The following is a 20,926-nucleotide window of genomic DNA, read 5'->3' as shown; positions in this document are numbered from 1 at the left end:
TTGCCTGGTGCCTGGATCCATCACAATGTGGGACCACATCAGTAGGGTCTATGTCTGGTTCCTCAGTGTATTCCCTGTGACAAGCACAGGGCTGGACCCAGAGTAGGTACTGGGGAACAATTTGTTCAATGAGAGTATCATGGCATTTCCACTTTAGGGACCAAAGGCCCAGCCCAGAGCTCCAGAGGGAAGGGACCAGAACCATCTCTCACAGGGCCAGCCTGCGAGCAAAGTCTGGCTAAGAAGTTTGGACTTTAAGCCTACAGGCAGTGAGAACCATAGGCTGTGGGCAGAGGAGTAGGTGAAAAAAAGAGATCAGCTTGGGGCAACTACTCTGGACACACTGCAGGGACAGACTGCAGAGGACCAGACTGGCAGCTGCTGCAACAGTGACTAAGATGTATCAGGTTTCACCTACCAAGATGCTTAATAGCAAGTCGGGGTAGTGATAACACTAATATTTGCAACTAACTGTTAGTGAGCATTTCCTTTATCTAGACACAGGCTAGACTTCATTCACAGGATACCTCAACCTCAGGTAGTAAGTACTTCCAATCACTCCCCCTTTACAGATGGGAAAACAGAGGCCGAGTAAGGATGATGAACTTGCCCAAAGTCACTGAGGAGTACATAGGGTGGAGTTCAGATTCAAACCCAAGCAGTTTGACCTTCCAACCACTGACCCCAGGACCTCAGAGCCCCCAATTTCTCCTCTCTGGCGCCTAAGCCTATGTTTCCTATCAATCTGACTTTTGCTCCCTCTTTAATCTTTGTTTTTAGTCACATAAAACCATCAGAAAAATTATAGCTCAGTGGACTTAGAGCTGAGATGAGGCATGGAGAAAAAATAGATTTATGCAATTCTGAAATCAGCTGTCAACAAATGGAGTGTCATCTCAGGATCCAGGAAGCAACTGCACAGGCTAACCTGAAGAAATGCTTCTCCAAAATTCTCAGTCCAGGGAATTCCCTGGCAGTCTAGTGGTTAGGACTCCGTACTTTCACTGCTGAGGGCCCGGCTTCAAACCCTGGTTGGGGAACTAAGATCCTGCAAGCCGCACAGTGCGGCCAAAATAAATAAAATAAACAAAACTCTCAGGGTATATAAAACTGACACTGGAAGTTGCTGGGGGAAAAAAAACAAAAACAACCCAGCCATTTTTCCTCTCTTCCACCTCCCTCACTGACTGATTTGGTTCAGGGTGATAATATGCCCATTCCTAAAGCTTAATTCCTTTCATTCTTGAAGCATAATCAGTCTTAGGCAATCACAGCTATTTGGTCCCCCTCTGTTGGATACAGGCTTTCACAGCATGTCTTGCAGCTGGGGGTGGTCAAGTAATCCATTCCCAGCCAATGAAACATAAGGGGTAGTTTTCTGGGCAGTTTCAATGAAATTTTTTTTCTTGCTATTAAAGGAAAACTCTTCTACATCCACTGCCTTCCTTCCCTCTTGAGATGCTATTGTGGAGCTGCAGCAGTCATTTTGCAACCATGAGGTTGCAAAGGTTGACAAGGTTAAGAATGGAGAGCAAGGCTCAAGGAAGACAGAGCAGGAAGATAGAGCCAATGTGGGTCCTTGCTGACACTGTTGAGCCATTGTACCAAACTGCAGCTGCCCTCTTTGAGGCTTCCTCCATGAGATTATGAAACACCTATAGACTGAAGCAACTTTTATTCAATTGTTCTGTAACTTGCAGCCCAAAACTTTCCAACTCCATTTTCCAGGTAAATTTTAAAACTTTACCTACATTCTACCTGATACACATTCACAATGTTGATTCCTGGGGTTCTATACTCTGAGGTAGGAGTCAGGACACTTGGGTCCAGGTCCCGCCTCTGCCATACACTCAGTGTGTGGCCTTGGGTAAGTCACTAAACCTCTGTGATCCCAGATCTTATGCATAAGGTGCTAATTCATCTTCAGTTTACCCTCCCCGGGCCCCTGTGAGGATCCAATGATGCAAAATACCTGAAACTGCTTTGTTATGTAAAGGCCTGTATATGTGGGGGACCAGAGAGGGGCTTACAAGTAAAGAAGACCAAGAAGTTCTTGCCCTCATCAGGGAGGAACATGTGCAGTAATCAAAACCATGCTCGCCGTCACTGTGCAAGCCCTGGCCACAGTGGAGGAATCTGCTCTTCTGAACCCCCGCCAGCTTGTTAGTGGCATCATCCAAGCTTGCAGTTAACTAATTTCCCTTGACTGCATCAGGACAAAACTATGCTGAGCAATCTGGACTGTATCACCAAAGGGAACGGGGCTCAGCCGTCTGTGTGAGGGAATGGTGCACACCAAGCAGCTGTGCCAAAGAGGCCCACGGGCTGTGCAAGCTCACCACGCTACCCAGCACTCCTCCAGAGGGGGACACCAAGGGTGCCCTGCATGTAGAACTGCTCCCAGGCTCCCAGCAGTTCTCCTTTTGGAAACCTTTACATTTCTGCATTTTAATGGATGGCCCCTAGATTTCCACATTGTGAAACAATGTGAGATGGCCAAGTCAATTTACAACTGAAGGTCTGGTCACCTCCAGTCCTAAGATACAATGGCCTCCTTCAGCTCTCCTTCATCCCTACTTAAACAATCAGATATCAATGGTCTAATAGAAAAGGATGCAATGCACATCATCATTAGCCAGATGCAATGCTCTTCTGCCATTTGCTTTTGCTCCCTCCCACTACCAAAAGTGAACCCCAGGGAGGCACTCAACCACCCCCTACTCTCCCCAAACATTTTAGTCCTTCCTGCAAGTTTCTGGAAAATGGGAGGAGTATCTTAGCAGGATAGGAGAGAGCCCAGGCAGCCCTACAGATGGTCTAGCCAGCCCACTAAACATGTGGTGAGGAGATGGACAAAGAACTTTCACCCTTTAAAGAACTTAGAATCTACCACATAGCCTCAGGGCCTCAGTCACTGTCAGTTTCCTTCTCCCTTTCTCCTGGCTGGTTGGCTCTTCTCTGATTCACACAAGTGTAGAGCAGTAGAGCTAAAGTAACTGCAGCAAACAGGGTGGGTTCAAATCTGGGCTCGGACACACACTAGCTGGGTGACCTTGGCCAAAGCATCTCCACTCTTTGGGTGTCAGTGTTCGTATTGGGGGGATGGGGATTGTAACTGCATCTTTCTAACGAACTCATCGTGAGGATGAAATGAGATGGTTCAGTAAAGAGTCAACAGAGAAGCCTCACGTAAGAAAGTGTCTGGGTGTACAAGCACAAGAAAGAAAGAAAATATTTATGTGAGTGTGCTGTGTGCTACACAGAAAGACTGACAGCTGGTACTTGCTAAGTAGGAAGGGGTGTTGGGGCAATGGCCATGACTTATTCTTGGGAACAGGGCTCACGTACCCCTGACCTCTGCAGAGAGCACAGACTCAGCATTCGTTGGAGAGAAGGGCTGCTTCAGTAGGCACATGTGACTCTCTAAATACCTGAGACAGAAACCACCACATTGTGTGGCTGTACACTGCCCCAACCTAGGCCACACTCTGAACCCTCCCAAAAACCTGGGTATTTGGCAGACAGGGAGCCAAGACAGAGCTGCCAGCCTACTGCCAAATACCAGCCGGGAAGGTATCTGCCATGAAACCCTTTGTTCATTTGTTCCCTGAATATTAACTAAGCACCTGCCATGTGTCAGGGATATCAAACACTGGCTAAATTTGCACATGATCATCACTGTGGAGTGATCATGGACCACTTTTTCTTACTTTTATTAGTAAAAGAATGTGCTCAATAATGTTTGCTTTTCCTTTTCATGATAAAAAAGTGCTTATTTGTGATGTTGCCATGGTCCATCCAAAAAAAAAAAAAAAAGCCTCAAGAGAAACCCATGCTATTCAGGCCAACCGCCAAACTCTAGGCTCTGACAGCAAGGAATACAGCACCATCTGCCTTTTCTTTCCTTTTACCCAATCTCTGGAAGTACCCCCAACATCTCGCATTTTAAAGACACAGCAAAATCCTCAATAGGAATTTTAATGATGATCTAAAAGAGGAAAGCCAAGTTTCATTCAATGAATGGCCAGAACTTTTGGGAGAAGAATCTAAAAACAAAGAACAAATGGGCTGGGCTCACCCACCAAGATTCATGCAAGCTTCGGCATTGGTGCAGAACAGTGTCACATGTTGGTTCATGTAAATCTCAGCCCAGAGACTGGAGAGCAAAGGACAGCTGACTGGGCTCTGGATGATACTGGGGATTCTGAACCCTGCTTAACGTTGGAAGCTGGACATGATTAATGAAAGCAGTGCAGCTTTCAGGCCTAACAAAAGAAGATCAACAGTTGCCTTTAAGGATAATGAGGAAAGACCTCATGAAGAAAAAAGAGACTTTAGGGAACATGTGGACACGTCACCCTGCAGCAGAGACTCCTTCCATGTCTTCCACTGCCTTCAGGGGATGTACCAGTTCCTCTACGTGGCTGATGACCAGACTTGCTTGATCTGGACCGCCCCTCTCAATCCACTACCATTCTTTTCCCCATCACCCCCACCTACCCACTCTCTCTGCCTTCCACATTCACCCCCACTCCACTATGTCCAGTCACTGAACTCCTTTTAGTCAAGCCAGCCAGGCCTGTACTTCCTGGAGGTGGGAGAAAACTTACTACAACCTGAAAATAGCACTTTCCTCCTCAATTGTTATTCTCCTTTTTCCTGCCCTACCTCACTGCATATGCCTGGCTAACGCCTACCTACCTTAAAGTCTTCACTTCGTCATCGCTTCTTCCAAGAAGCCATCACTGAGCCCCCCGTTGGCTGCATGTTCCAGCTTTGTGCTCTCTCAGCCTCCCCACCCCAACCCAACCCTCTCTGAGACTGCTCTGTCCACACGACTGTGAGCACCTGCTTCCTGGTTTCATTCACATCCAAAGCACACACATACACACAAAACCTCAAAGTCCATGCAGGAAGACAACCTGTCTTCCTTACCTACAAAAGCAGCCTCAGTACTTAACTCTTAGCACTCAACACTATTTGTTGAATAAATAAATAACCAGAACAAAGAAATGAAAGGCAAAACTGAAGATCACTGATGGAAAAGATTAGAAACAAAGCCAAGAGAAGAAAAAAAATAGTTGACACAAAGACAAAAAAATAAATAAACTAATATGATAAGAATCTCTAGCCTCTTTGAAAAACAGGTAATAACCGTTTTAGAGAAGCCTTAGTTACACACACACACACATACACACACACACAAATATATATATATATATATATATATATATATATATATATATATATATACAGAATTAAAATACTGGCATGCTCATACAATGCAAGAATCTGATGTAGAATTGCCGGAACTCCATTAAATATTTTTATGGTTTTACTGATGCACTTTTGATTAAATAACCTTTAGAATGAAAATGTGTAGAGTTTATGTAATGAAGCAGATGAATCCACAATATTTTCACCAACACAAGGCATCCCAGGGATCTTTTGCATTACAAAAGCTTCTTGTGTAATTTGAAACACGACTGGACGTAATTAGCAGTACAGAGAAAATGAGCACCGAAAGAAAATACCATCCTCATACTTTTAATACGGAATCGATTACTTTAAAAAGCAAATCCACAGCAGGCAAAGCACTGGAGAAACGGTTCTGAAGAAAATTCTGCAAATTAAAACCAGGGCACCAGAAAGTTCTGGGTTGAACTAACAAATGATGCTCTTCTCTATTCAACTCTGCACAAACACGGGCTACAGGAGGCATTTAAATTGATTTATCAATATCAGCCCAGTTAATACTGTGTTCATTTAATGCATGGCTTAGGCTTCTGTAAAATCATTTTTCTAACTTCAGCATGGAACAGAATTAGCACCCTCATTTTTATGATAATATTGTTAATTTAATGCATGGCTTGGAGTTAGACTTCAAAGTGAATCAGAAAAATATGGCTTTTCTCTTGTCAGAGACATCTCTCTTCATGCACCAGTGGTCTGATCTTAAATTTTAACTTCAACTGCACAAAATCACTCTCATATTTCAACTGTTCTTTCATAATTCAATCATTTAGTTCATTGGTCTTAGATTGATTTTGCAATATCCTGCTCAGGAAAACTAAAACAAGTTTTAACATTATCTTTTCATGTTTATTCTCTGGAAAGATCTGGATTGGACACTTTTCAGAATACTCTATAAGATGCACTTAGGAATGAAGTTAATACAAACATGCAAAAATGGCTAGAATGGGCAAGGAAAGTCTTTTCCACCATTTAAATTCTTTTCCTCCTTTCCCCATTATGGCACTGAAAATCAAATGGCAATGATGAATTAGATTTGTACAAACGAAAAACCTACAATGTACAAGAGCTTCCAACATTAAAAATAAAGATTGTATTTTTTACTTTCTCTCTAAAACACTGAAATGTCTCCTCAAACATCTACCCAGCAAGCAAGAGAAAACTGACAGTGTAATGAAGGGTGAAATGATAATGTCCTCTCCCGTAAATGGAATCCAGCCAACTAGAACAATGCATTCAAACAGATTTGCAGGGCATTCTGAATGGAGTTTCAAACATCCCAGCCCCCTGTACTTACAAGAGCCTGCAGTGGGGTCTCCCTCTAGATGGGGGCAAGTGACCATTTTAGACAGATGGAGGAAACATGTACATCATATTACTAAAGCAATTTTGCCACTGTAGAAATAGGAAAAGGAGATGGAGGAAAAAGCCACCACCACAATTTGGCAAGGCAAAACTGGTGAACCACACTTAGGGTTGGAAGAGACAATTCAAGGGAATGCAAATGAAGACTTGTCAATTACAAATCTACTATTTAGGACCCTCAAAATATTGTTGTTATGGATTGAATGCTTGTGTCCTCCCCTTAATTCATATGTTGAAGCCCTTAACCCCCAGTGTGGTGGTATTTGGAGATGGGGCCTTTGGGAGGTAATTACGGTTAGATGAGGTCATGAAGGTAGGGCTCTTGTGATGGGATTGTACCCTGATAAGAGAAGATGTGAGAGAGCTTGCCCTCTTTCTCTTTCTTTCTGCATAAGCACAGGGAGAAAAGGTCACGTGAGCAGACAGCAAGAATGTGGCTATGTGCAAGCAACGAAGAGAATTCTCACCAGAAACCAAGTCCTGCCAGACCTTGACTTTGGACTTTCCAGCCTCTAGAACTGGGATAAAATAAATTTCTGTTGCTTAAGCCACCCAGTCTGTGGTATTTAGTTATGGCAGATGGAGCTGACTAATACAGTTTCTAAGTATGCAAACATTATAACCTGCTTAGTGGACATTCTGATAATACCTAACTCTGTGCAGACCCTCCTTCGGTGCAACAATTTCACTTCTAGAGTTTATTCAACAGAAGCACACCCAATCCTGCAAAAATATATGTATGAGTCCATTCACTGTAGCACTCTTGAGTAGAAAAGAGATTAGTAACAGCATAGTGTCCAGCAAAGGGGGACTGGTTAAAAAATTAATGCCAACTATAGAGGATGGAATGCTCTGTTCTTCAGGTACACTTGATACAATACAAGTATAGAAGCAAGTTGCTGAATATTCTGTAAAATAGGATTCTATTTTTGCGGGAAAAATATGTGTTCATATATATACAGAAAAATTTGGAAGAATATGTGCCAAATGGAAAGGGAATGGGAACATTTCTGAGTTGTTTAAAATTTTTACATATGTTGCCTATATTAAAAGCAATCAATACATTAGAGTTACTGCTAATTAGTGGTTCCTTTTATGACCTCAGGCTTTTAATATAAATTCAAACATATTTGATCCCATTAAGGGAAAAGAGTTCATGATTTTACTATAGAGGCTTCAAATGAAAAAGTTCAGAGTATCTTTCTAGTTGTCGAAATAATTATGTAAATAGTCTTGAAGCTGATCATTTATGTTGAAAACTAACAAACAGATGTACAGTGAGGGTTAATGGGCCCTCTAATGGGTTTCTTTATATAAGGGGCCAATTTGGGGTAAAAAAGAATTTTTTTTTCCTTAGCTGTTCTATAATAACTGGCATGTCTACTTTTAATTATCTTAATCACCCTCTCTTCATTATTGAGTTGACACTGTTTGTATATCTTAATGAATTTACAGAGATTATTTCAATCGATTGGTTTTGTTAACAGAACAATAAATCCTGACTGATAAAGGATTCACAATGTAATTAGCTAGCTCTTATTATGCAAATTTCTGATACTTCTGTAATGAGTAATTAAAGATTAAAAAGAAAGATAGTCCCAAATTAGCTGCTTCTTAACTGTAAATGCTTCAGGATGTGTGAGGATCAGCCCACGTCTGCATATTCACAATGAGCCTGGTAACTAAAGGAACTTTTCTTGATTTGGAAACCCAAAGTTCTGTCTGCAAAATCTCCTTCAAAGAGCTATGCCTGAGGCCATACAGTTTTACAGTAAGATGGTTGAGTGGTTCAACTATATTTTCTTCACTTCTGCTCAGGAAACAGGACAAGGGGAACCTGGACAGTTTCTGAGTCCTCACTGTGCCACTTTTTCTGAGTGTGTGACCTAAAGGCAGTAGCTGCTACCTCCTGGTGCCTCTATCTCCAGGCTATGCGGTACAGAGCTCGGGTGAATATCCAATGAGATCATCTACACTGGGACACTTGGCAGTGATGCTCCATGGAAAGCAGCTGCTGGTATAATTCATTCAACAAGAATTTAAATTACTATTTGCCAGGTACTGTCCTAGGCACTGGGGATAGTACACTGAATAAACAAGACCAACCTCTGTTCCCATGGAATTTATTATTCTCTTCCTTTTCTTCTTTAGGGCTTTTTAAAATCTGAAGCTATTAAATCATGGTGCCCTGCTGTTGTGCCTTTTTGCTCCAAGTCTCATCAGAAGCTGGCAGGACACTAATCAAGCAATCCCCTCTGCAAGCCCAGTGTCACTTCAATACCCATGCCCTCTGCCCAGTGAATAAAAGTGGATGTTATAAAAAAATAAAAATAAAAAAAAAAAAGTGGATGTTATGCCCATGCAGAAGGCTGTCCAGAAATAGGGTTCCATGATGACACACTCTGCTCAGGGGCCCGGAGAAGCCATGCAGACACAGGAACAGCATTCTTGGAGCATGTCCATGCCACTCATTCTTCAAATAGCAGCCCTTCTTTCATACCCTAACACTGGCCTCCTGTGTACCAGCTTTGGTTGTCCTGGCAGGGACCCTGGGAGTGATGTGACTGCACCTGCATCACAGCTGCAGGCAGAGGCAGACTCAAGTGGTTCATCCCAAGACGCGGCACTGTATGTGTCCAAATTAGCATTCAAAACTAAGTCCCATCCCTGAAGCCAAGCTCTGTCTTCTCACCACACCGCCTCCACTGCCTGCTGCAGCCACTCCATGTCCCAGAGAGAGGGGATGTGGAAAAGCACAGGTGACCAGCACACAGGAGCACCCAGCAATGTATTCAAGGAAAACAACCAGGCTCATTGTGGCTATCATCTTTGGAAAAGAGTGGGAGGGAAATAAGGAACATGATGAGACTTATACCAGAGAACGGGGGAGAAGAGGATAAAGAACTGGAGATGGACTCCTGAATTAGTGCTCCTGCCCAGGCAGTGTGTTCATGCCCGGGCTTGGTTCCCGAATCTCCCACTTCCCAGCTCTGTGACCTCCGCAAGTTACTGACACTCTCAATCCCTGCAACCTGACTTGAGAAAATGCCAAAACCACCCCCTACACGCTAGGGCTGCTGTGAGGAACGAAGATAATACCAATATGAAGATTAGGCAAATGGCACACAGTAGGCACTTAATAAATGCCACTTTTGTTTCTGAAGCTGAGATAAAGTACCCTATGAGCCTTAAACTGCTCTCTACATTTTTGTTGTCTTACCATCATGATTACTATTACTATCATTGTCATCAGACTAACCTAGCTTAAAATTAATTTCCACATGAGAAAATCTAGTAGTTTAAGGGAAATCTCGCTAGGTCTAATTCCCCAAGGTTCTGAAAGGGTTGGTTCTCCAGGAAAACTAAATCTGGTGCTACTCTTCCAGATAATAGTGCCTGAGAGCTAGGTGAGAAAAAATGTGCTCAACTGCTTTCCCAGTGACTGAAATCCCTCCAGTACCACGATTCAGTGAACTCACGTGGGACTAATGAGACCTCATCCTAGGGCATCTAATGCTATGTATACAAAAGCAATAAGAATGTTAACTGCTTGCTGATAAAAGATCACATGAACTCAAAGTGCAAAGAAAGTACAAAACAGCTGCAATTACGGCAATTATGTTGAAGAAGTCGTCATCCCCCAGCGTATCCAAAATAGATGAGACTGTTTGCTTTGCGATCGTCAGACGGAGCCCTTTCATGCTGCCACTGACATCCACTAAAATGACCACGTCTTTCGGAGAAGTCGCTGCCTGGATGTACCTAGATCAGAGGAAAATTAAGTAAAAATGAATCCTGAATCTCTAGGCAAGTTTCCTCTTTTAAAAAATAACTAAGAGGTTTGACCGTTTCCTACCATTTTCGGTTCCTGCAGTCAAAGGCAATGACTCCATTCTCATCTGGTTCCCATTTAATCCCTAGAAGAAAAATGGAGTTATAAGAAACCCAGAAACTTCAAATATTTATTCACAGCATTTCAAGGCTGCTCTGCTTTGCTGATTGAATGAACAGGGTGAAAAATCACATGCAAACACCGACCCTGGAGCTCATCACATGTTCCATCACCAACTCTGGGAAGGTGCTTTAGGGCTGGAACGCCATAGCAAACACGGCCTTAGCTCAGGCACTCCAAGATCTGCTAGAGAGTGGTGACATCTTTAGTAACCCACTGTCCATCAAGAAAGGACATGACTCCAGCCCCTTCCCATGGCTAATGATAAAGTTAGCCAAGGTCATTTCTCACTGTCCTTCAAGTTGCTGGACCTGGCTGCATCATTCATGGATCTCTGGGCAGGGTCAGGCCCCGTCCCTGGACCCAGATAGGTATATGTCTAGGGCACGGGGGGTAGAAAGCATTCAATGTTTCCATCTCAGAATATACACAAGTCTGTTCTCTTTTCAGTTCTGTTTTGTCTTGGCCTTCTACACTGAAATGAAATAAAATGGCCCTAACTATACTGCATAATAAAATTTCAATTTCAGTCTTTGAAGCCTGGGGGTTTTTCTCCTTACGTAAAATGGGATCCAACATCCTTAGTCTCATGGCTTGCAGACTGGTCAGGATATGTCCAAGGTTCACATGCTCTATTTACAACTTAATCTTTATGAATAAACTTTCATTTAAAAAGAAAAGGGTTTGCTGCCTAAAAATAAGATAGAAAATCATTGTTTTCAACCATCAGCACTGCTCAGGGATGGAGGATTAGAAACACAGATTTTGGAGTTAAGAAAATAAAACAGAAAAACTATTTTCACAGCAGAAAATCCTGACTTTGTAGCATTGAGATTCTCCTTTCCAATTAATAAGGGTCAGTTTTCTAGACCACACTGGGCCAATAATAGGCACGTGCTTAAGATAACATCACTAAATTATTCCAGAGATAATCATGAGATGGCAGCTTGTAAACCAAAGAGTCATTTTGTTTTGTCCTCCTTGTACCTACATTTCCCACGTGCAAATGGACCTAATTTAAAAGTTCTCTGTAACAAATTGGAAAACAGAAGTATGAGAAGCCATTGCCAATTGAAGGTTATTAGGTAATGAAGATAAAATAAAAGTGACATAATATATTGTACACTAAAGGAGAAGAATGCAATTTATTTTAAAAACATCTGACATACTACATTTGTATAAAGCCAAGTACAGCTAGGATGACAGTCTTCACACATAATGAAATTATATATATAGTGAGGCTAGGTAATGTTCCAATGTGTAATTCCACAAAGAACTGGTTTGAGTCCAAATAAAGAGAATTTTTTTTAATGTGTTGATGCATGGTAGACATTCAGTGGACATTCTTTGAGTTGAATTGTGGCCAGTGTTTTTAGACCACAACCATATCTGATCATCCTCCACCTCACCCGTACTCTGCCACCCTTCCTCCATCACAGCCTTATCACCATGTGCTCCACTGGGGGAGAAAACATTCAATTCTGTTTTACTGTCCTAGCATTTAGGCCAGGGCCTAGGAAGAAGGAATTAATGACACTCAATGCTCTCCTTTTGGATTGAGGTCCTTTCCCTGCAAATGGGCTTGTAACTCCACCCATGCACTGCTGAAACTTGGTGCTTTTCAAAAAGGCTCTAGGGAAAGAATCCTTCCTTGCCTCTTCTTAGCTTCTGGTGGCTCCCAGCAATGCTTGGTGTTCCTTGACTTGTAGCTCATCTTTCCAATTTCTTACTCCATCTTCACGTGGCTGTCTTCCCTCTGTGTCTGTATGTCCTCCCTTCTCATAAGGACACCAGTTACATTGGATTTAATCCTAATCCAGTATGATCACATCCCAGCTATATTAGATCTATTTCCATGAAAGTTCACATCTGAGGCTCCAGGTGGACATGAATTTGGAGGGACGCTATTCAACCCACTACATGTAAGAAGCGTAGGACTTGTAAAACAAAAGTGAGGGGTGGCCACAGGGTAAAGAGGATTACCCCCGGGCACAGAGAACCATGTTTGCCAAGGTATGAGAAGAGCATGTCAAGTTCAAGGAGCTGAAGGAAGGCTGGTGTGGCTGTGCAGAGAGGATGTCTATAGCAAGGAAAGAGCCTGGGTGACAGCAGGAACCAGGAGGCCCACGCCCTTCCTGGTCAGGACAGGAGGTACATACTAAGAGGATGAAGACAGTACCTCAACACAGTTCTAGGCACAGCTGCCCTGGATATAACAATAAAGGTCACACTTTGACTCAAAGACAGGGTTGTATGGGCCCTGGAGGATCATCTCACCCACACCTAACCTTTGCGCCCAAATCTTCATTTCACAGCAGGGACTCCAAGGCTCTCAAAGTTCAACAGATTTTCCTGAGATTTCTAGTTAGGACTGGGACTTGATCTCGCAAATCCCATGCCACCATTCTCTTCCTTACACAGCCAGTATAAGGAGGTTCCATGAGAATTTACTGTATCTTAGTGTCAGTTAAGTGTATAAAAGTAAAACTGGTTTCCATGCCATGGGAGGAACATCTGAGGGCCTTTAATCAGCTTATGTTCATCTTGAACCTCTGCTGCTGGGGCAGCAAGAGGCAGCATTTACCAAACTAATCTGACCATTGAGCCCTTCCTTTCCCAAGAATCTCACAACAAAATGATTTAGGAGACAACCTTCAGGAAACCCTGTCCCAGATGGTACTGTCTCTCCTAGGACATTTCAGCATTTTAGTATGTACTTTTTTGTACACACAGATATTTTGAAAATGTTCAAGTAATCAAATCCCAGAGAAATAATAGTTGGTTCATCTTAAATCTCTGAGATCCAAGAACTGTCACTTAACCAAGGAGTACCCTCAGGAGCCATATCATTTCTGGAAGTGTCAAATGCCTCATGGGATCCCTCCAGGCTGGCTGGGGCATGACTCTCAAGATAAAAGGAACAGTGCAGTTCAGCAGCAGCTTTCACTGCCATTCAGCCTTCTCTCGGCGGCACTCCAGACTTCAGGACCAGCATCAGTGATGCCTGCCCTGCCTTCCTCGGCCTGCCTTCCTCAGCTTTCACAAGACAAGGTCCCTAGAACATTCAGCATATCCACAGGTGAAACTGAAAATAATGTCAAAATCTCTACTGCAGACTCAAATGCTCAAATCTGATTAGATGTAAAATATTGTACAATATTCCTATATACTATTGTTTCTCTCCCAAAGGCATTATAAACTAATATTGGAGGGAAATTAATTTCATCTAAGGCAACATATGTCTTCATAATCTTCTTGGCACATGAAAATGAAGAGTAAGGCCAACAGAGCAGAGCCTAACTCAGCATCATCTGAAAGTCAGGTGATTCACAGAATGTGTTCCCTGCTGGCGCTGGCTGGAACTGGGTCTCTGCCACTGGCAACCAAAATCTCTAACGAATGCACTTCCCCACCAGTGGGAGCTTCGCGAGGGCAGTGACCTTTTCCGCTTAGCTCACCATTTTATCCTCAGGGCCCCACACAGGGCTTGGAACAAAGCAAGAACTCAGGACACACTTATGTAAGAATGAAGGAACTTCCCTTCTGCTTACGACATTTACACTTAGCACTGATTCATACTATTGTACCACTCTGAACATGAAAAGAAGCATCCTAAAAAGAAAAAAAAAAAATCCTAGCAAAAAAAGCCCATGGATCCCTCATCTAACAATCATTTTATGTCCAAGAAACAAGAGGTGTACTCTGTTCAGAACCAAGCACTGAGTGAGCACTGACACGTATCAGGGCAGTGAAGCCCTTTGGAGGACTGTGACCTATGTCTTTATTCACAAAGAAAATATGCAGAAATTTTACAAAGTCAAAATTCTGCCACCAATATCAGAAAAGAACTGTAAGCATTTCTGAGTCAACCGTTCTGATTCTGACTGATAAAAATCTTGTACATAAATTAATCTCTCCAATTAGAGAAACCCTTTATGAGAATTTTCTTTTGTTATGGACTGAATGTTTGTGTCCCACCAACATTCATAGGTTGAAGAACCCTACGTTCTGGTATTGAGAGGTAATTTTCTTTGCGAGGCAATTAGGTTTAGATGAGGTCATGAGAGTAGAACCCCCATGATGGGATTAGTGCCCTTCCAGGAAGAGTAAGAAACACCAGAGCTTCCTCTCTCTCCCATGTGAGGACACAGGAAGCAGGCAGCCGTCTGCAAGCCAGAAAGAGGGGTCTCACCAAGAACCATATCTGCCAGCACCTTGATCTTGGTCTTCCCAGCCTCTAGAACAATGAGAAATAAATGTCTGTTGTTTAAACCACCGAGTCTGTGGTGTTTTGTTACGGCAGCCCGAGATGACTAATACATCTCTATTATCAGATTTTAAATTTGAAACTTTCAATTTAGTTTGAAGACTTCCTGCTGGTGGAGACAACAGATGATCTGTGGTTTCTTCTTATTTGCTCCACCTTCATCCAAATGCCACGTGGTAAGATGTCCTTGTGGCTTCCCTGATGGATCAGCCCCCCACCATGCTCTATTTTCACAACATCTGCATTAAATTTACTCTCCGTTGAGTGTATCAAAGCAGACTGCAATTTGGTGACACTAGAACTTTAACAGACCACTGTTTATTATAATGTTATCTTTAATAGAATGCTTATTGTTTAAATTTCTGTGAGCTCCAGGAGGAACCATGCATGCCCTGCTGAACACAGCTCTCGGGAAATGTTGAAAAATCTGGCAAAGCAGGCACTCGGCAGGCAAGTCTCAGGGGACAGATGCTAAGTGCAGGGCAAACAACTCCTGAAGGCAGAGGCTGGCAGTCTCTGTGCCTCAAAGTGGGAAGACATCAGGTGCCTAGGCTTACTTAATGAAAACATAAAAGACTCCACTTAATTGCTCCAAGATTATGCAGGGCGTTTTTTTCCTTCTTTTAGGTTGAGCTTGTTAATTTCTACAGCTGTGATGTTGGCACAATTGCAGCCTCGAGTCCTGTTTTCACAACTTGTAAGCAAAATTAAAACTTCCTTTTTTAATTACAATTCAAACCAAGCCAGAATTAAATTCCTGTTGCAAAGCAGAGGCCTGGGAAGACCCTAGAAGGAACACTTGTTCCAAAGTCACGATGGACAAACTCTGACAAACATATTCATTTGAGGGTGCTCTTGGTGGCACTGACGTCAGTAGTGCTTTGGCCATTTCAACCTCTCCTTTCAGGAGCAGTCAGCTTTAGAGTAGGGAAACCTAAGCTCAAATGTTTCCATTTCTTACATTTTTCAGTCAGAATTTAACTCAGCCCATTATGGATTACTCCTTTCCCTGGTAATAATAACAACAATAATAGTAATAGTAGTAATAGTAATAAAAGCAATCTCTTGTCCAGAAAGATGAAATATGATACGTTTCACACTCCAATACCTCACTTTAGGTGGCAGCTCTATGAATAACTCTATTGAGGAAGATGCTGAAACCACACGTAGATCCAAATGTGGGTGTGCACACGTATGCAGATGCCACACTGCATTCCTGTCCTGTACCCTCACAAGAGATTTAATAGATTTGAACTTAATCTTTCATTTTCTTCTAAGGGAAGGGAAAAAATTGTTAACCCTTAACCCTAAAGGAAAATATCACAGGATCAGTAACTTGAATCATAATTCTCAATGCAGGGATACTCACCTGGATACTGCCTAAAAAAGCCCTTTGCACTTCCAAAGTACTGCCATATGAGACTCGGGTCACGATCAAAGTTATCTACAAAAACTTTGTTTAGGGACTCGGACCAATAAACCCCATTGACAATTGCTGGATCTGGGGAAAAAAGGCGGGGAGAGAGAAGAGGAATGTTACAAACCAAAGTGAAACAGAACCCCAGCTGGCATCCCACGTAGCTGGCAGATATCACCATGGGGCCCATCCTGCAGGAAGCTGTGAAGAAAGTTATAGCTCCCGAAATGTTTAGCTCCTGGGAATTCCAGCTTTATGTACATTAGAGTTTCCCCATCCTGCCTGAGCCCTCTAAGCCACCCAGGAGACTCTACTGATGACTCCTTACTTGAAAGGCACATCCCTTTTTGGGTTACTTTCAATCTGGCTGAGCAAATAGTTCAGAGAAAGCAAAGAGAGACTTTCTTAGCATTCTGTTCCACTTTTCGGCTCCTGAGTCAGAACTCAGCATTGAAAACAGGAAAAATGTGTTTTCTGTCACTGCAGTCACCTCAGCCAACGCAGCCCTGTTCCAATTCTCTCCACCTCTAACTTAAAAGTCTGCTTTAAAAATAAATAAATAAGTAAATTGGAATTACATAACTAAATCTCTCTACCTCTTTTGTTCAGCAGATTATGAGCTCCATAAGGGCAGGAACAATCTTGCTTTGATCTCCTGCTGCACACCTTTGACCAGCACGTGGCAGAAACTCCAAAAATGTATGGATGGATAAAGAGATGAATGGATGAATGGATGGATGGATGGACTGATGAATAAAAGGCTGTTCTCCAATTCCAGACAACTATCTACTCTTCTGCCCTGTCATCCCATGAGCAAATGTCTTTTCCTCACCCTTGGGAGCCCAAAGATAACCCCTTGTCTTTTATCCACAGATGAGAATTAAGAGTGAAGACAAAGACAGAAAATATATACTTCTTGCATACTGATCAAAGCATGGTGGATCACTGAGGATACTCTTTAACTGTCCACTTTTTTTTAACCTTGGAAGATCCTGTTTCAAAATAATGCAACACTCAGCAAAATTTTGTTGCAAGAGTATAGATAATTGTCCAGTCCCAGTATGATGAGGGTAAGGATGACAATAGGATGAGCATGTTAATAGTTAGGAAGAGGAGGAGGAGGAGAAACCTTTGTTGAGTCCTTCCTGCAAGGCAGGCACTGTGCTCATCTTCACTCCTGTCACCCCCACCACAGCCCTCCACAGCAGGTCCACTGTTGTTCTCCATGCTATACAAGTGGAAACGGAGAACCAGGAGGTCAGGTTCTTTCCTAAAACACCCAACTAGCAAATGGCAAAGCCTCTTATCTGTGATTTCCTTATTTGTAAAATGGGGATAATAATACCCAATAATTTGGCCTGTTTGGAAGGTAAAACACATTGGCAGAAAGGCACTAATGGCCATAGGCATTCACAAAGTCATCAAGGGAGCTTAGTCCAATCCCCTGGAGTCCAGCACCCTCACCAGAATTCCCTGTGGAACTGTGAATCACAGTAACCCCACTGTGGCGTCCTCATTCCAAAGATCCCTCCATACTACACAGACAGCGGGTATGGGGACAGATTCCCTCAGTCTAGCCCATAAGTTGCACAGCAAGCCAACGAAAAAAGTAACTCTAGAAATGCTTATGTAAATTAGGTACACTGCAAGGAAACTCACTGTTGGCACTGTGCTAGCCACTCCTCCTCCTCAGCTGCCTGCCCTTTGCCAGCTGGCTGCCCACAAGATGTGGAGGATGAGACAGAGCCGCGATATGACGCCTGACCCAGTGGACAGACATGGCGCCTTGTCTTACTGTCTTACCTCCAGCCTGTCTCATTCTTTCAGACCACTTACACGGATTCAACAGGCAAGCGGGATTCTCACTCTCATCTCAAGGGCAAATGCTCTAACTCTTGTAAACTATAATAAACCACATCATAGACTGGGAGAGTGAAAATGATCAAGTCAACTCTGTCCTGTAAAGTAATTTTGAGTTAAGACTATCCTCACCATCCTGGAAAATGGAGTTCTTTATTGTTCCTGTCCAGGCTTTACAATAATTACTGTGACTCACTTCTTGCTACGAAAGCCACTTAAATTAATCCAAGAAGGTGCAAATACAATAATGACAGTGAAAAATCCACGGTTCTTGCCTCTTCCATCAATAACTTCAATTATAAAAACCTTCCACAATTAGAAGCGAAAATTCCATTTCACAGGCTCCCTGTCTCAACATGTTAAGGGGTTCACCAGTTTCCAGTTAGACAATTCTTTTTTCTTGAGCATGATTTCTCTGGGGGTAGTATCTCCAGATGGCCCTACTAACCTAAGATTGTTCCTCCCTCTGCGAACTGTGAGCACCTTCAGAAATTGAAAAAGAACTGTAGTGCCTGAGGATCATTTCATCCACTTCATTTGGATACCACATCTTGCTCTGAAATTATGTCTCTTTAAGAACAGAAGGCTTTGGTTTTCCCAGGGTATGATGAATAAGGGAAGTAGAATCACTAAAAAATATGGTCTAGTTAAAATAATCTAAGGGGTTTAACGGACTGTATTAGCTTCACGTGGCTGCTGTAAGAAATTACCACAAATTGGGGTGGGGGTGGGGGCTTAAAATAACAGAAATGTATTCTAGAGGCCAAAAGTTCAAAATCAAGGTGTTAGCAAGATTGGTTCCTTCTGGAGGCTCTGAGGGAGAATCTGTTCCATGCCTCTCTCCTGGCTTCCCGTGGTCGCCAGCAACCCTTGACGTTTCTTGCCTTATAAACACATCATTCCGATTTCTGCCTCCATCTTCACTTGGCCTCTGTGGGTCTCTGTGTCAAGTCTCCCTCTCTTTTTTCTTTAAGAAAACCAGTCACTGGATTTGGGGTCCACCCTAAATTCAACATGAGCTCATCTCAAAATCTTTAGCTTAATTACATCTGCAAAGACTCGAATTCTAAATAAGGTCACATTTGAAGGATGTACTGGAGGTTAGGACTTGGACATATCCTTTAGAGGCCACTATTCAACCCATTACATGTACTCATACTCTCTTAATTATCCTATACAATATACCCATATTCTATGGTTGTTAATGTACTGTTTTTAAAATCTGAGTTTAATAGATGCAGGCCTTTTTCCTAGTGAAGGATGTTTAAAGGCCTTCTCCCTTTTCTTCTTTATGGGAACAATTCAGATTTTCACGTCTGCATTGTAATTTTATGAGCTTACAATTCTTCCTGACCTCTTTCAATGGGTCCTACCTGTAGTGCAACAAACTGGACTAAAATCATTTCCCTTAATGTTTAGTGTTGTGTCAATGCCCAGCCTCTCTGCTCAATAAAGTGAACTCCACATAACATGGTCATTTTCCCAATGTTCCTGTCCATTCTGCATCAACTTATGATTCATATTGGTCAATATCAAGTCCAGGAATAGCAATTCTTCCTCCTGTTTCCTCTACCTTCTGAGAGATTAAATTACCTCCAACGCCAGTCAAAAATTTATCAGACGTTCAGCTTTTAGTAAAACAGACTACTAGCAGAAGTTTAGAGAGTAAGAGTCCCATACCACCTTTCTGATCAATTTGCAATTTGTATCTGAAAAGCACTCACACATCCCTGCTCTGTTTTTATAATACATCATACAATCCATCAAAAAATCACATTTGTAGCTTCCTTTTTTATTTCCATCCAATAACTGCTCTCATCTGTGCTTTCCTCTGAAGCTTGCACTTTGCTACATAGGGGTCACCTGATGTTGCAGACGGCTAACGTTCTCTCTGCACACTCCCCCTTACACACATGCACACACATTTCCTTTTAGTTCTATTTCTGTGAATGAGTAACCATCGCATTTCAGTCCCGAGTTCCATCCTCCTGTGACCTATCTGAGACGATGAGCCTCAAGCAAATTAATGTATGTAGAACACTTAGCACAGCAACTGGCACATACAAAACACTCCATACATACTGGCCATTATTTGCTTCGTGTCTTAGCAAATAAATAAGGTTCCAAGAAGACTCCCAACTTTCCTCCCTGTTCTCTGCAGCGTGCCTCTGGGCAGCACCCCAACATTGCAGTCACCAGTCTGGAACTTGGGCTCTGGAGCTGGAATCCCAGGTTTGAGACCTCACTCTACGCTTGTTAGCTAATGGCTTTGGACTTGTGACTTAACTTCCCTGTGTCCCAATGTCTCCATCTGTGGAAGGCAAATGAGAGCAGCCCTCCCTCAAAAGCTGGTGGTACAAGGCACATAGGTGCCCAGCAGCAGGAGGGCTCCACCAGGAGGGTACATCACCAGTTGCAGCTCTATGGTGAGTCCCCAACTCCCCACCCAGGGCAGTCCAGCTGTCGTAGGAACATCCAGGTAAGGCTCTACCTATGTGTCTTCCTCCCTTCCTCAAATTATCAGGGTCAGGCACTCTCGATGATTCTTCCATTTGTTCATCTGATTAATATTTATTGAGCACCTACTATCTCAGGCATTCAGCACTGAACCAGATAGATCATGAAGCTGACATTTCAGTCTGACGAGGGGAGACAAGGGAAAAGAAATGAGAATTCCAAATAGAAATGGGTGTGATGAAGACAAGTAAAAGGGATGGTAGGCTTGAGAGTTACCCTGTGTGATTAGTTGGGGAAAGTGGAGTTACTCAAATTGGGCGGTCAAAAATGACCTCTTTGAGGAGAGCCCTGAATG

At 42.7% G+C, this 20,926-nt stretch overlaps 1 protein-coding gene across 1 annotated transcript in view; it reads right to left on the bottom strand.

The window, feature by feature from the left end:
* The window catches only part of CACNA2D3 (calcium voltage-gated channel auxiliary subunit alpha2delta 3), an 899,902-nt gene that overhangs the window by 529,975 nt on the left and 349,001 nt on the right, over nucleotides 1-20,926 (bottom strand). The window contains exons 6-8 of the mRNA XM_027121113.1: nucleotides 16,207-16,338; nucleotides 10,475-10,535; nucleotides 10,230-10,380 (exon numbers count right to left, since the gene is read on the bottom strand). Coding sequence (XP_026976914.1) covers nucleotides 10,230-10,380; nucleotides 10,475-10,535; nucleotides 16,207-16,338 — 344 coding nt within the window. The remainder of the gene's footprint in view (nucleotides 1-10,229; nucleotides 10,381-10,474; nucleotides 10,536-16,206; nucleotides 16,339-20,926) is intronic.

Source organism: Aethalodelphis obliquidens, unplaced genomic scaffold, assembly GCF_003676395.1.
Source record: "Aethalodelphis obliquidens isolate GAN/ISIS:26980383/991018 unplaced genomic scaffold, ASM367639v1 scaffold22, whole genome shotgun sequence".
In the NCBI taxonomy this organism is placed as follows: domain Eukaryota; kingdom Metazoa; phylum Chordata; class Mammalia; order Artiodactyla; family Delphinidae; genus Aethalodelphis; species Aethalodelphis obliquidens.
This window is presented reverse-complemented; position numbering and strand designations above follow the sequence as displayed.